This window comes from Octodon degus, unplaced genomic scaffold, assembly GCF_000260255.1.
Source record: "Octodon degus isolate 3935 unplaced genomic scaffold, OctDeg1.0 scaffold00070, whole genome shotgun sequence".
In the NCBI taxonomy this organism is placed as follows: domain Eukaryota; kingdom Metazoa; phylum Chordata; class Mammalia; order Rodentia; family Octodontidae; genus Octodon; species Octodon degus.
In genome coordinates, this window is record NW_004524646.1 from 11,601,025 (window position 1) to 11,613,342 (window position 12,318).

At 48.8% G+C, this 12,318-nt stretch overlaps 1 protein-coding gene across 4 annotated transcripts in view; it reads left to right on the plus strand.

The window, feature by feature from the left end:
• Eml1 (echinoderm microtubule associated protein like 1) overlaps positions 1-12,318 on the plus strand; it is a 161,968-nt gene that overhangs the window by 81,159 nt on the left and 68,491 nt on the right. For all 4 annotated transcript variants that reach the window (XM_004635187.2, XM_004635188.3, XM_023719619.1 and 1 more), the window contains exon 2: positions 2,749-2,931. In XM_004635187.2, coding sequence (XP_004635244.2) covers positions 2,749-2,931 — 183 coding nt within the window. The remainder of the gene's footprint in view (positions 1-2,748; positions 2,932-12,318) is intronic.

Below are 12,318 nucleotides of genomic sequence, written 5' to 3' on the forward strand. Positions count from 1 at the left end.
CAGGGGATGCTCGCTTTCAGTCTCGGGCTGCTGACGCCCATGTTAAGGCCCAGGACATGATGTGCGCTGACAGACAGTTGAGTGTAGTCTTTCTACAAATAACGTCACCGTGCTTTATACGGATCATTTGCTGCCATTCACATTGCTTACTCATTTTTTTATTCGTTCCATCTGTCACTGGGAGATGGGGTGTGACAGTCCTCAGGAAAAACCGCCGAGTTGCCTGTTTTCACCTCAACACTAATTGCTTTGTGTGTGTTGAAGCTTTGGACTTCTACATGTTTATGGCTGCTTCATCTTCCTGGTCACTGACCCTTTCCCATGACGTGGCCCCCGTGTCACTAATAGCACATCCGTGGCACCCGCCTTGTCTGATACTAACCTTGCCGCTCCCCACCTTTTGCTGCCTACATGGTGCGTAGAGTTTCCGTCCATTCACTTTCATTCTCTGTGTCTCGATATTTAAAATGTGTCTCTTGTGAGAGCATATAGTTGGGTGTTGCTTTTTCTTATTGATTGATTGATCGATCGATCGATTGAGACAGGTTCTCACTATGTTGCCCGGGCTGGCCTTGAACTTGGGGCCATCTCCTGCCTCAGCCTACCGAGAACTGGGATTATGGGTATGTGCCACCACGCCTAGCTCCAAGGATTTCTCAATTCTGATGTTCTCTCTCTCTCTCTCTCTCTCTCTCTCTCTCTCTCTCTCTCTCTCTCCTCTCCCCTCTTCTCTCCTCTCTCGTCTCTCTCCTCTCCTCTCTCTCTCTGTCTCTGTCTCTCTCTCTCCCTCTCTCTTTTTCTCTCTGTCCCTTTCTCCTCTCCTCTCTCCTCTCTCTCTCCCCCTCTCTCTTTCTCTCTGTCCCTTTCTCCTCTCCTCTCTTCTCTCTCTCTCCCCCTCTCCCCTCTGTCCTCTCTCTGTCTCTGTCTCTCTCTCCCTCTCTCTTTTTCTCTCTGTCCCTTTCTCCTCTCCTCTCCTCTCTCTCCCCCTCTCTTTTTCTCTCTGTCCCTCTCCTCTCTTCTCTCTCTCTCCCTCTCCTCCCTCTCCCCTTCTCCCTCCCCTGTTCCTTCTTTCTTCCCTTTTGAATTTGAATCTCACTTTTCTGCTGACTTTTTAGCTCCAGTTATTTGCTGTCTCCTTTAAGCAGCCTGCCAAGGTTACAGGTGTCTCCGTGGGGCGCGTCCCCACAGCAGTCAGAGCCAGGCACTCACGCTCAGTGACACTGTGTGGGGACTCTGCGCTGCAGTGTGGTGACTGCAGCCAAGAACAGTGTCTTGTGCTCTTGGGAACCACAAGGCAGTAAGCTTGAGGTGTTCTTACTTCCGAAAAATGGCGAATGGATAAGTATGGGAGGTAACACAGATGGTAACGGCCTGACTTAGTCATTTCGCAGTGTACATGTACTGTACACAGTACAACATATTGCACAGAATAATGTTGACAATTTTGTCAATAAAAATAAATGAAAAAAAATAAATGATAACCCTTCACAGTTAGTAGTGTACACTGCGTGCAAAATATGGAGGTCTTGAGACCTTATGGATTGACATTTCCTCCATATGTCGTGCTAGTTATATATGCAAATGTTAAAAACACCAAAGGACAATATTGTCATCCTTATTGTTGTAAGTTTAAAGGTTAGAAGAACATTGAGAGGAAGAGGGAAAAAGAAAAACTTTGGTCGTTGTGCTGATTCAGATATCTGTCGCTTGCGAAGCATCTTGCTGCTTTCAGAAGGCTGAGGCGCTTCCGGGATAATTTCTGTAGAGCTGGGAGAATTTCCTTCTGCATCTCGTTGTCTGATGCACCTGCAGGATGAATTCTTTCTGGTGTGCTTCATGTGAGAATGACTTTGTTTTGCCTTCTTTAAAAAATTTTTTTAAAAAATCTTTTATTCATTTATTTGGTACAGGGTCTCGATGCTTGGCTCGGGCTCATGGTGATCCTCCTGTCTCAGCCTCCCCAGCGCTGGGATTACAGGCGTGCACCACCCCGGCTGGTTTCAGGGCCAGCTCCACATGCGGTACCAGGGATCGAAACCGAGTCCTTGTGCTTGCCAGGCCGGTGCTCAAACCACCGAGCTATCTCTCCAGCTCCTTGGCTTCTTTCATTAGAAGACATTTTGCTAGATGTAGAATTCTGGATTGAATCTTTTCTCATCTAGTTTTTAGAGATACTGTTCCAGGCTGGGGATAGCTCGGTAGTCTCGGGAGGAGCTGGGAATTGTGCTGCTGTGTAGGGAGATGCGGCGGCGCCTCTGTGCTGCCCAGATTAGGTGCCCTCAGCATGCAGATTTGCCTGCTCGGCGCTGCAGCGTTCGGAGTCTGGGCTGACGGGGACAGTGGCCTTGGGCCGCGTTGCCTGTCAGGCGGCATTGTTGGGTAGAAGCAGGTGATCGGAAGTTGTGGTGTTCTGCATGTTGGGAAGCTGAGGCAGAGAGGTTTCAGTTGCCTTCCCACGTCTGTAGTTCTCAGACGCCATGGAAAAGAGAGCAAACCAGCCTGCATGCAGGAAATAGGAAGACAATGAAAACTGCAGTCTAGATGTATAAAGCCCAGACACAGCGAAGGGGAGGCGGCGGCAGAGCAGGGAGCTGCACTTCCCGGAACGAAAGGCCCCAGGATTTCGGCATCCGCGCAGCCATGTCCTCTCCGTGCTTGCACTGGGTGAACGCAGCGTGTTGCGCCTGCCCCTAGACCTGGCGCTCTGGGCAAGTGGCTAAGACTCACACCATCCTTCCTTTGGTTTAGATGACAGCGCGTCTGCGGCGAGCAGCATGGAGGTGTCGGACCGCATCGCCTCGCTGGAGCAGCGCGTGCAGATGCAGGAGGACGATATCCAGCTGCTCAAGTCGGCGCTGGCCGACGTGGTTCGGAGGCTGAACATCACCGAGGAGCAGCAGGCTGTGCTCAACAGGAAAGGACCTACCAAAGGTGGGCTTGGGACAGGACCGGGGATGCGCGGGCCCGAGGGTGCTTGCTCCTGCTCTGGCATTGACCAGAGATGCAAAACGCGGCAGCACCAGGAGAACACAGTCCTAGCGCTGTGGCGGTAATTGCGCTGTGCACGGGCGACTTGTGGGTGGCGCTGGTAAGTCCCCTTTCTGGGGTGCGCATTTGTGAGTGATTGCTAAATGCCAGTTGAGTCCCTGAGGAAGAGGCCATCCAGTGGACAGCGGAGAACCGAGTTTACCTCGATTCTGTGGGGGGGCAGAGAGCTTGCGGGCGGAGCCGCTCTCCTCCCCGCCCCTTCCGCAGGTGGTGGACACTGGTGCTAACTCCCATCTCTTTCTGGGTCCAGTGCTTACGTTGTCACTGTCGTTCAGTTCAGCACAGGAGGCAGCTAATCAGCCGCGTGAGGCCTGCGAGGCCCTCAGCAGGGCCCTGGAGCACAGCATCCTGAAGGCGCCTAGATCTACTCCCTAGCCGCCTCCTCTCCTCCTGCTGGCAGCCGGGCCGTGCCAGCTGCTTCCTGGGTCTCCTCTGCCAGGCAGGAGACCTCCACGCTGGGGGTTTTCTAGCAGATTTCACCCATCATTTCATGTCCCCATGCTTCTGGTAGTGAGGCATCAAAAACCAATGTTTGGATTAAATAACTTTGTAGTAGTCTGCTTCTTAAAATTCTGGAAACTGCCGGTGTCCACCTTGGACAGGCGCGGATGCGCACCGGCTCTGCTCCGGCCGCAGGGCCTTCATCGTGGCTGTAAAATTCCTTTCGGTTAAAACACTTTGAGATGGCAGCATGTGAATGTCCCTTACGAATGCCCATCTTTGGTTTGGACTTAGCAAATTATTTCACTCACAGTCAATACATTTTCCATGACATCAAGATACAGTTGGTTCCACAAAAAAAAAAAAAAAAAAAAAAAAAAAGAAAGAAAGAAAGAAAGAAAGAAAAGACACAGTCATCCATCGCTGCATCTTTTAGTGTGTTTCTCGTGTGCTTGGTACATTTTCACACCTTTGCAAGGATGGACCTTTTTCTTTGTCCTGCAGCATAGCTACGACCGAGGCCCTGTGAGACACACATGCTCGGCTGATGTCTGTATTTTAAATAATCTTTTCAAGTGATCTTTTCCTCCTCCTAAGTTACAGAATGATTAGGATATTTTAAATAGAAACTGGGTTATTTCAGGTATTCTTGACCTACTCAGCCTTCCAAAAATAAATCTGATGACTACGATATCTGAGAGGGTACATTTGAAGCAGTTGCCTTACATGAAGCTCCGGACTTCTAAACTCCTTATTTTTAGAAAAGTGGGGGATAATGTAATGGGTGTGCCCGAGAGTTTTATTTTTCTTAATTATGAATGAAGTTTGATTTTCACAAAACTTCTAAGGGAAGTGATTTTTTTTTTCCAGTTACCTGATATTACTCTATAAGGCCGTTTTCCTAAGGAAAAGTGAATCCTATCATTAAAGCCGGAAGACCACAGTGACAAGCAGAAGGAAGCCCCCAGGAAGGCAGGCAGGGGGTGGGGAATGTCCCCCGAGAGGGCCGGTCTGTGAGGTCGCACCTTCTGTGCCGCTGATCAGGGCCAGGCTCACCGTGGCCAGCTGGCCGTCACAGTCACGGTCTGGTGAGGGAATTTTGTAGGCAACTCGGATTTTAGGCAAGCCTTTGTTTTGAAGCGATCACGTTCGTACAGGCTGAGTCTACCTGATGTTAAATCCTTGGGGATTTTCCGGTCGTGGCATGTGTACAGTGAGACATCTCAGGGATGAAACCAGACTCTAAACACGCTTATTTATGCTTTATGTGCACCTTATACACACCCTTTGCTGCTTGTGCTGGTGCACGCCTGTAGTCCCAGCACTTGGAGGCTGAGGCAGGAGGACTGTTGTGAGTCGGAGACCAGCCTGGGCTCCATGGTAAGTTCAAGGCCAGCCTCAACTGCATCACAAGACCCTGTCTCAAAAAGACAAAAGAGAGAGAGAGAGAGAGAGAGAGAGAGAGAGAATGACACATACCCTAAAGTGACTGTGAGTCATTTGTCATTTTTCTGTTGTTATAAAGAATACCTGAGATAATCAGGCAGACTTTTTTTTTTTTTTTTTGCGGTACTGGGGATTGCACTCAGGATACCTGAGATAATCAAACTCATACAGAGAAAAGATTCATTTTTGCTGGTAGTGTGGAAGGTTTCGGTCCACTGTCAGTTGGCGTGATTGCTTGGGCCTCTGACGAAACAGCACGTCCTGGTGGCACCATATTGCGTACCTGTCCACCCCAGGACACAGGGGCTCGTGGGGGAAGGGGGTGGGGCCCTATAACCCTTCAAGGCGGCACCCACACAAGCAGAAGGACCTCCTACCTCCCAGCAGCACGGGGCCTCTTGTTCTAATATCAGGAGAGCTTTGGTTTTGTTTTTTAAAGACAGGTTCTTGCAGTGAACCTGGCTTTAAACTGGTTCAGGCTGGCTTTAAACTCACTGTGTAGCCCAGGCTGGCCTTAAATCCTGAGCGGTCCTCCTGCCTCAGCCTCTCAAACGCTGGGATTCCAGGCATGGGCCAGCACACCCAGCAAGCTCCCATTCTAGATCCAAGCGGTAGCAGGATTTCTGCTTCCATATATTCGTGTCCCTGCATTTTGACTGTCATGGGAAGTTAGCTGTGACATTTCCTCTTTGTGTCGTGTCTGGACCCAGAAAGTTCAGATGTTAGTGCGTTCTGGGTCAGGAATGCTTGACCTGTATGGTATTATGATTGCTGTTGTTGTTGTTGTCATCTTATTTTGGCTTTTTGCCCTGTCACAGATGGATGTAGACTAGAGGCATGGCTTCTGATTTCTAAGTATTAAGCGACTTACCCCTAAAGGTTAATTGTGAGAAATGTAGGGTTTGGGGTTCAGTTCTTCAGGGCATGTCTTTGTGTTGAAGCAGGCTGCCCAGGACAGCAGTGAGAATTCTCAAGGCCAGCTCAGGGTTAGTGCCCGACGAGTGTCCCTTCTGCGTGCTGTGGCTTCCCTATAGGTCGCGCCGCGGGCCGCACTCACCAGCCTCAGCATTGCCTGTGAGCCGGTAAGTAATAACGCAGATCCAGTAAGCAGTTGGTCTCTCCTGTGCATGCAGCTGAAGAATTTGTCTCTGGGTGTTTGTGCTAAAACCGGAAGTCCAAACATGGGATTAGCCCGTGGAAGTTATTCTGAAAAACATGGCAAAAGGAAACACTGTGTTGCTTAACAGGAGATTGTTCTGCTGGGCGCAATAAGTGGAAATTGAAAGTGTTGTTTCCAGCTCAGCCCACCACATACATTCATCTAAATGTGAGCAGCTGCCTCCTTGAATTCCTTTTATGGTCTCGCACTTGGCTTTGCATTTGTTCCAAATCACCAACGCTGCCTGCTTTGCAGCAGAAGTTGTAGACGCCAGCCATAGGGTGGCTGGCCTTCTGGGCAGGGTGAACGCCAGTTTCTCTGGGACTTCTGTAGACCATCAGAATAGGAGAGGAAACCACCTCTCCTATTTTCTTTCAGGGATTGTTGGATTCAGGCAATTTGGATTTGGCCAAAGAAGATTGATTCCCTTCGAAGAGAGGCTGTTGGTGGTTGGTGGCCCGGTCAGTGCGCTTCCAGGAGCCATTGTCTTTGCCTTTGTGTCTTTCTGTCCACTGTAAGGGCTGGGGCGGGACAAGGAACTATACTGCTTCAGAAAGACACTGGCTGGTAGGTCTGAAGCACTGACGACGATAGGCTGCAGCGTATCTTCAAATAAACACCCAACTAGCAGGAGAGATGAAATCAAAGTTTTCTCAAAAATAAAACTCACTACAGCAGTAGAGTTTGAATTAGACTCATGGGACTTGTAACGGTTGTTTAGTTTGACCTACAAGGGACAGAATTGTTCAGCTGAAGAACCAGTCGAGCAGTTTGACCCACAAGGATGATTACGCAACTGATGCAGTAATCCCTTTCCAAGACAGTGCTTCACTAATTTGAAGAAATTCATGCCGACTCCTGGGCTTGGACCTATCTTACGTCTCTGTGTGCCTGAACTGCTGTAACAGCGAGCTCAAGAGCCTCACAAAAGTGATTGGCTGGCCCAGTGAACGCAAGGATTCCTGAGACGGGGAGAAGCTGGCCAGCTCCTGTGCCGCGCGGCGTGCCTGGGGGCGTGAGCTCCTGTCCCCGAAGTGGCTCGTGATGCCATTACTGTCAGACAGCTTTAGGGTAGGGAAAGAGGCTTGGCCTGCACGTGGGCTCGGTGTGTGCTGCACTTGCATTCAGAGAGAACGATGGCAGAACATTTCAGTTCTGCGGAGCTTGGGTTGCTGTGGATACGGAGAGAGTCAAGTAGAGGAGGCCGTTGAAGTTACTGCTCTTGTTGCTGAGACAAGGTACACAACCCCAGAGCTAAACAAGACAAGGCTTACTTGGTTCACTGTGTGTTGAAGTTTCAGCCTATAATCATCTGGCTCCAAGGCAGGGTGGCTTGGCAGAGGAGGATCACAGAGGAGAAGCAGTCCATGGCAGGGCAGGAGAGAGCAGAGCAGCGGCGGGGCAGCCTGCTCCCTTGTCCCCCTTCCGGTTGACCGTCTCCCAAGGTGGGAAGGCGGCATTCGTATCATCCACACAGAGAACCGTGCCGAGCCAATCAGCTGACTGACTTGGTGGTCATGCCAACGACTTGGTAGTCATTCTGTGCATGACACCCCCTGCCAGCCGCCTCCAGAAAGCCCCACCTCCTACCTTGTGGAGCTTGGAGGGAACACCTAGACACCAGCCACACCAGGGGTCTAGATGCCTTGAGATCCTGCTAACATTCAAGGGTTTCAGAGTTGTGCCTGGGGTGGGGCCAGACTCACCACTAGCAGAGCGCAGCACTCAGACCCTTTTCCTGTTGCTGCCGTGAGAGTAAAGACAGAAAACGCTCAGTGCACAGGAGAGTCCATGCCCAATGGAGACAAATTGGGCAGGAAACAATGAGGGGACAGCAGGGGATTAGGGCCTGGCAGAAAATTATGGTATTTCCATGGGATTAAGTCCTGTATCGTCTTTACAGTGTTTGTGTTCTTGGTAACAAGAAGGGATGTGTTTGTGTATTACCCTGACTCAGGAGCAGGATATAAAACCATTTGGGCTGGGTCATTTCAGCTAAAGAGATGAGGTGCATGCGCAGGAGGCCGCAGGAGGTGTCCCAGCAGTGACCGCGAAGGTCCCCTCGCTAGTGGGGTTGTAACGGTCTTGCTTTGAAAAATACTTTGTTTCTAAGTGTTCCGTGATGGGTAGTCCTTAATAATCGTGAAAATATGCTGTATGATCGCTTCTTTTGCCATTTTCAATTTACGTCTGCGTCTGAGGTCACCAGCAGGGCTGGTGACAAATGTCAGAAGGCTGCGGTTTGTTCCTCTGTGTCCTCTGTGGTTTGGCACTGGCTTAATAACAGGCCCATTGTGCATAAGCATGGCTGATTTCCATTTCAGGGCTGGAATTTTAAATGTAAAATGTAGATTAAAATTAGCCATTCTCCATGTCTCTAGGATTATCTTTTTTAGGCCTAAAAAATAGGCCCAGCAGATAGTTCATTTTTTTGTTTTAAAGTTAACTTGTCTGTTCAGACTCTAGTTGGGTAGCTTATTTTTCTTTAAAAAAAATACCTCAATATGTCTTTTGCAAATATTTTTATTGGTTAGACCAACTAGTGGATTCATTAATTGATCAGAGATTTATGCTAATGGACAGCTCCATTAACGAACAGACTAAAAATCACTACATAGAGCCCTAAGCTGCTGTTGGAGACGTCCGTAAGCAAATCAGCCCAGCCACAGAAGTCTCCGAAACTACCCAGGCTCCCACTGCAGCCTCCACTACCACCGACAACAGCCGCCCTTGGCGGATCCTGGGGAGGGCAGGGCACAGCTTAGCCCTGATCATGGTCTTCAAAGTACTCCTGCAGCTGCCGCCTGCTTATGGGCTGACTAAGTGCCGGACTTTGGACTTCGTAATGGATATTGTGGGTGCCCCTCTCCTCTCCCCTCCCCTCTCCTCCCCTCCCTTCCCTCCCTTCCCTCCCTTCCCTCCATTCCTCCTCTCCTCTTCTCTCCTCCCCTCCCCTCTCCTCTCCTCTCATCTCCTCCCTTCTCCTCTCCTCCCCTCTTTTCTCCTCCCTGCCCTCCCTCCCTTTCCTGTCCTCCCTGCCCTCCCTCCCCTCCCCTGCCCTTCCCTCTTTTCTCCTCTCCTCCCCTCTTTTCTCCTCCCTGCCCTCCCTCCCTTTCCTGTCCTCCCTGCCCTCCCTCCCCTCCCCTGCCCTGCCCTTCCCTCTTTTCTCCTCTCCTCCCCTCTTTTCTCCTCCCTGCCCTCCCTCCCCTCCCCTCCCCTGCCCTTCCTCTTTTCTCCTCTCCTCCCCTCTTTTCTCCTCCCTGCCCTCCCTCCCTTTCCTGTCCTCCCTGCCCTCCCTCCCCTCCCCTGCCCTTCCCTCTTTTCTCCTCTCCTCCCCTCTTTTCTCCTCCCTGCCCTCCCTCCCTTTCCTGTCCTCCCTGCCCTCCCTCCCCTCCCCTGCCCTTCCCTCTTTTCTCCTCTCCTCCCCTCTTTTCTCCTCCCTGCCCCTTCCCCTCCCCTTCCCTCCCCTCCCCTACCTTCCCCTTCCCTTCCTTCTCCTCCAGCCCATGCAGCAAGCATTACTGCACCCTTGCAAGGAGGTTGCAGCCTTTGCCCCAGCTGCGCAGCCACCCCAGAGCCTGCAGAACACACCTTCTTTCTGCCGTCCCTGCATGCTGCCTCCTGCAATAGGATTTAAATTAGTATTATTCAAATCAAAACAAGTACTTCCGAAGCTCTAGCTCTACACTTCAGAGTGAGTGCTTTTTGTCAAGGTCGAACTTGATTTGCAGAATATTCTAAATACAGCAGCTCATCCGGCGTAGCTGTGCAGAGAGCATATGCCGTGGTCTCCTCACAGGTTTTACTAGATGTAGTGCAACACACACGTGGAAAGCGCCCAACTCTTGGCCGTCAGTGGAGAATTAACTTGCTTCTGTGTCCTGATTGGCCAGAGCTGCGGCCTAGGCCCGTCTGTCTCTCCCTGTCTCCTGTGCTTTGTCCCTTCCTTCTTAAAGGAGGTGCACTGCAGAAAAATCAGCTTCTCATTTACTTGTTCTGTAGAAGACCCAATAGTTTTTTAATTCCAGCTTTCTAATTTCCTCCTCAGTTAAGATAGGTATTCTACAGCGATTTATAGGAAAGGGCTAGGAGATGGCTCTAGCTTTCAGAGATTTTCTAAAAAAGAAAGATTGCTGTAAAACTTTGTGATATGAAAATGTTCAAACATACATAAAAGCAAAAAGGAAAAGCACCTCCTGCCTGCCTTCCTCACTTCTCATCATGTGGGCTGCTTTATTGATTTCTCCCTTACTCTAGCTGACACCACACTGGGTTATTTTAAAGGAAATTCATGGCACTGTATCATTATATCCATAAATATGTCTGTGTGTATTTCTAAGCTGTAAAATGCTACATCTGTAATACCAGCATTACACTGAAAATTAAAAATTCCTTACCATCCTCTAATACCAAGTCAGCATTCAAATTTCCCTTGTTATGTAATAAATTCCTTTTCAATAGCAGTTTTATTGAGATATAATTCACATATCATAAAAGTCATTCTTTAAAAATGTGCCATTCATTGATTTTTAACAGCACAGAGTTGTTAAATCACCACTACTATCTAATTTTAATCTAATTCCTCACCCATAAAGAAACCCCACGGCCCTCAGTGCTCCTGGCCCCTTCCTCCCCGCAGCCCCACACCCACGAATGTATTTTCTGTCTCTCTAAATTTGTCTGCCTCCGATGCTTCCATAATCGACCTCTGCAGTTCCATATGTGGTTTTTGCCACGGTCTTCTGTCACTTACTGTGGTTATTTCCAAGGTAGATCCGTGCTATAGCATACACTGTTCCTTCTTTCTACAGAATAAGAGTTTTTTTAAAATTCAGCATTTTCTTCATCCATTTTTCAGTGGATGAACATGTTAGTTGTTAATAAGTAGCTATGAGAAATGAGGTCAGTTCACTGACGTCTTTTCATCCCACACATACATATTCTTACTGTATTGATTGATTTTTGTGTGCATGTGTGTTTTGTTTTGTTTTGTTTGAGATAAGATCTCATCATATAGTTCAGGCTGGCTGTGAACTCACTCTGTAGCCCAAGCGGGCCTCAAACTTTCCGTGATGCTCCTGCCTCAGCCTCTGGGTACTGGGATTACGGGTGTGCACCAGCATACCTAGGTGCACATTGAATTTATAATAAGAGTCTTACCTGCTAGACCCACGCCTCGGACTTAGAATTTTAAAACATGGTACAATGAACCTCATCTATAGACAGTACATTGGGACAGTATATTAAAATTTGACATATATATATTATTTATTTATTTTTTGGGGTACCAGGGATCGAACTCAGGACCTTGTGCTTGCCAGGCAAGTGCTCATTCTACTGGGCTAACTCCCCAGCCCTTAGATACCTTTTAAATCATTAAGATGCGGTAGTAAGAGTGCATTAGGGCTGCTGTACGTCCTCAGGTCCCCGGCAGGGCGGACCCAGACCCGGCCCTTCTCTGGTCCTGGAAGTGTTCAAGGCCCTATGGCACCTCGCTGAGCCCCACCCCAGGCTGGGCTTGTTCCTCTCACAGACAGCACTGCAGGCTCGGACCCGTGCATGGGTGCCGCGGGTCTTCATGGGGACACTCTCAAAGGCGGGGCTCACGGCTGCAAGGCTGAGCGCATCGGTGACTCAGCTGCATATCGGTGAGGGTGAGGGATGATGCCTTCTCCAGACCCCAACACAAACCTCCTTTCAATTTTCAAATGCGTAATTATGGATTCTTGGTATATAATGGTCAGCTGGGCTAAAATTAAACTTCAGATTTCTACATTAATCACACATATATCAATAACTTGGCATAATTAAATTTATTCCTAGACCTAATGAAAGGTTTTTAATGATCAGATGTTGCATATTGAATTATACATTAAGTTAAAAGTTTGTTGATATTGTAATTTAATGTCATCATATGCATTAGTAGGTTTGACTAGTTATACATGAATTTCTAGCATTACAAGAACTGTGGTTTTGAAAATACATGATCACCACAGTACTTTTTGAATTCTGGGTGTTCCCTTCCTGCCATTAATAAAGACGAAGCAGGGGTAGGCAAAGACTTCATGAACAGAAATCAAATCGCACAGGAAACAGTTGAAAGAATTAACAACTGGGACCTGCTCTTACTGAGAAGTTTTTTCACATCAAAAGAAATTACCAACAAAGTGAAAAGGCAACCCACAAAATTGGAAAAAATCATGACAAATAAGTACTCAGCAAAG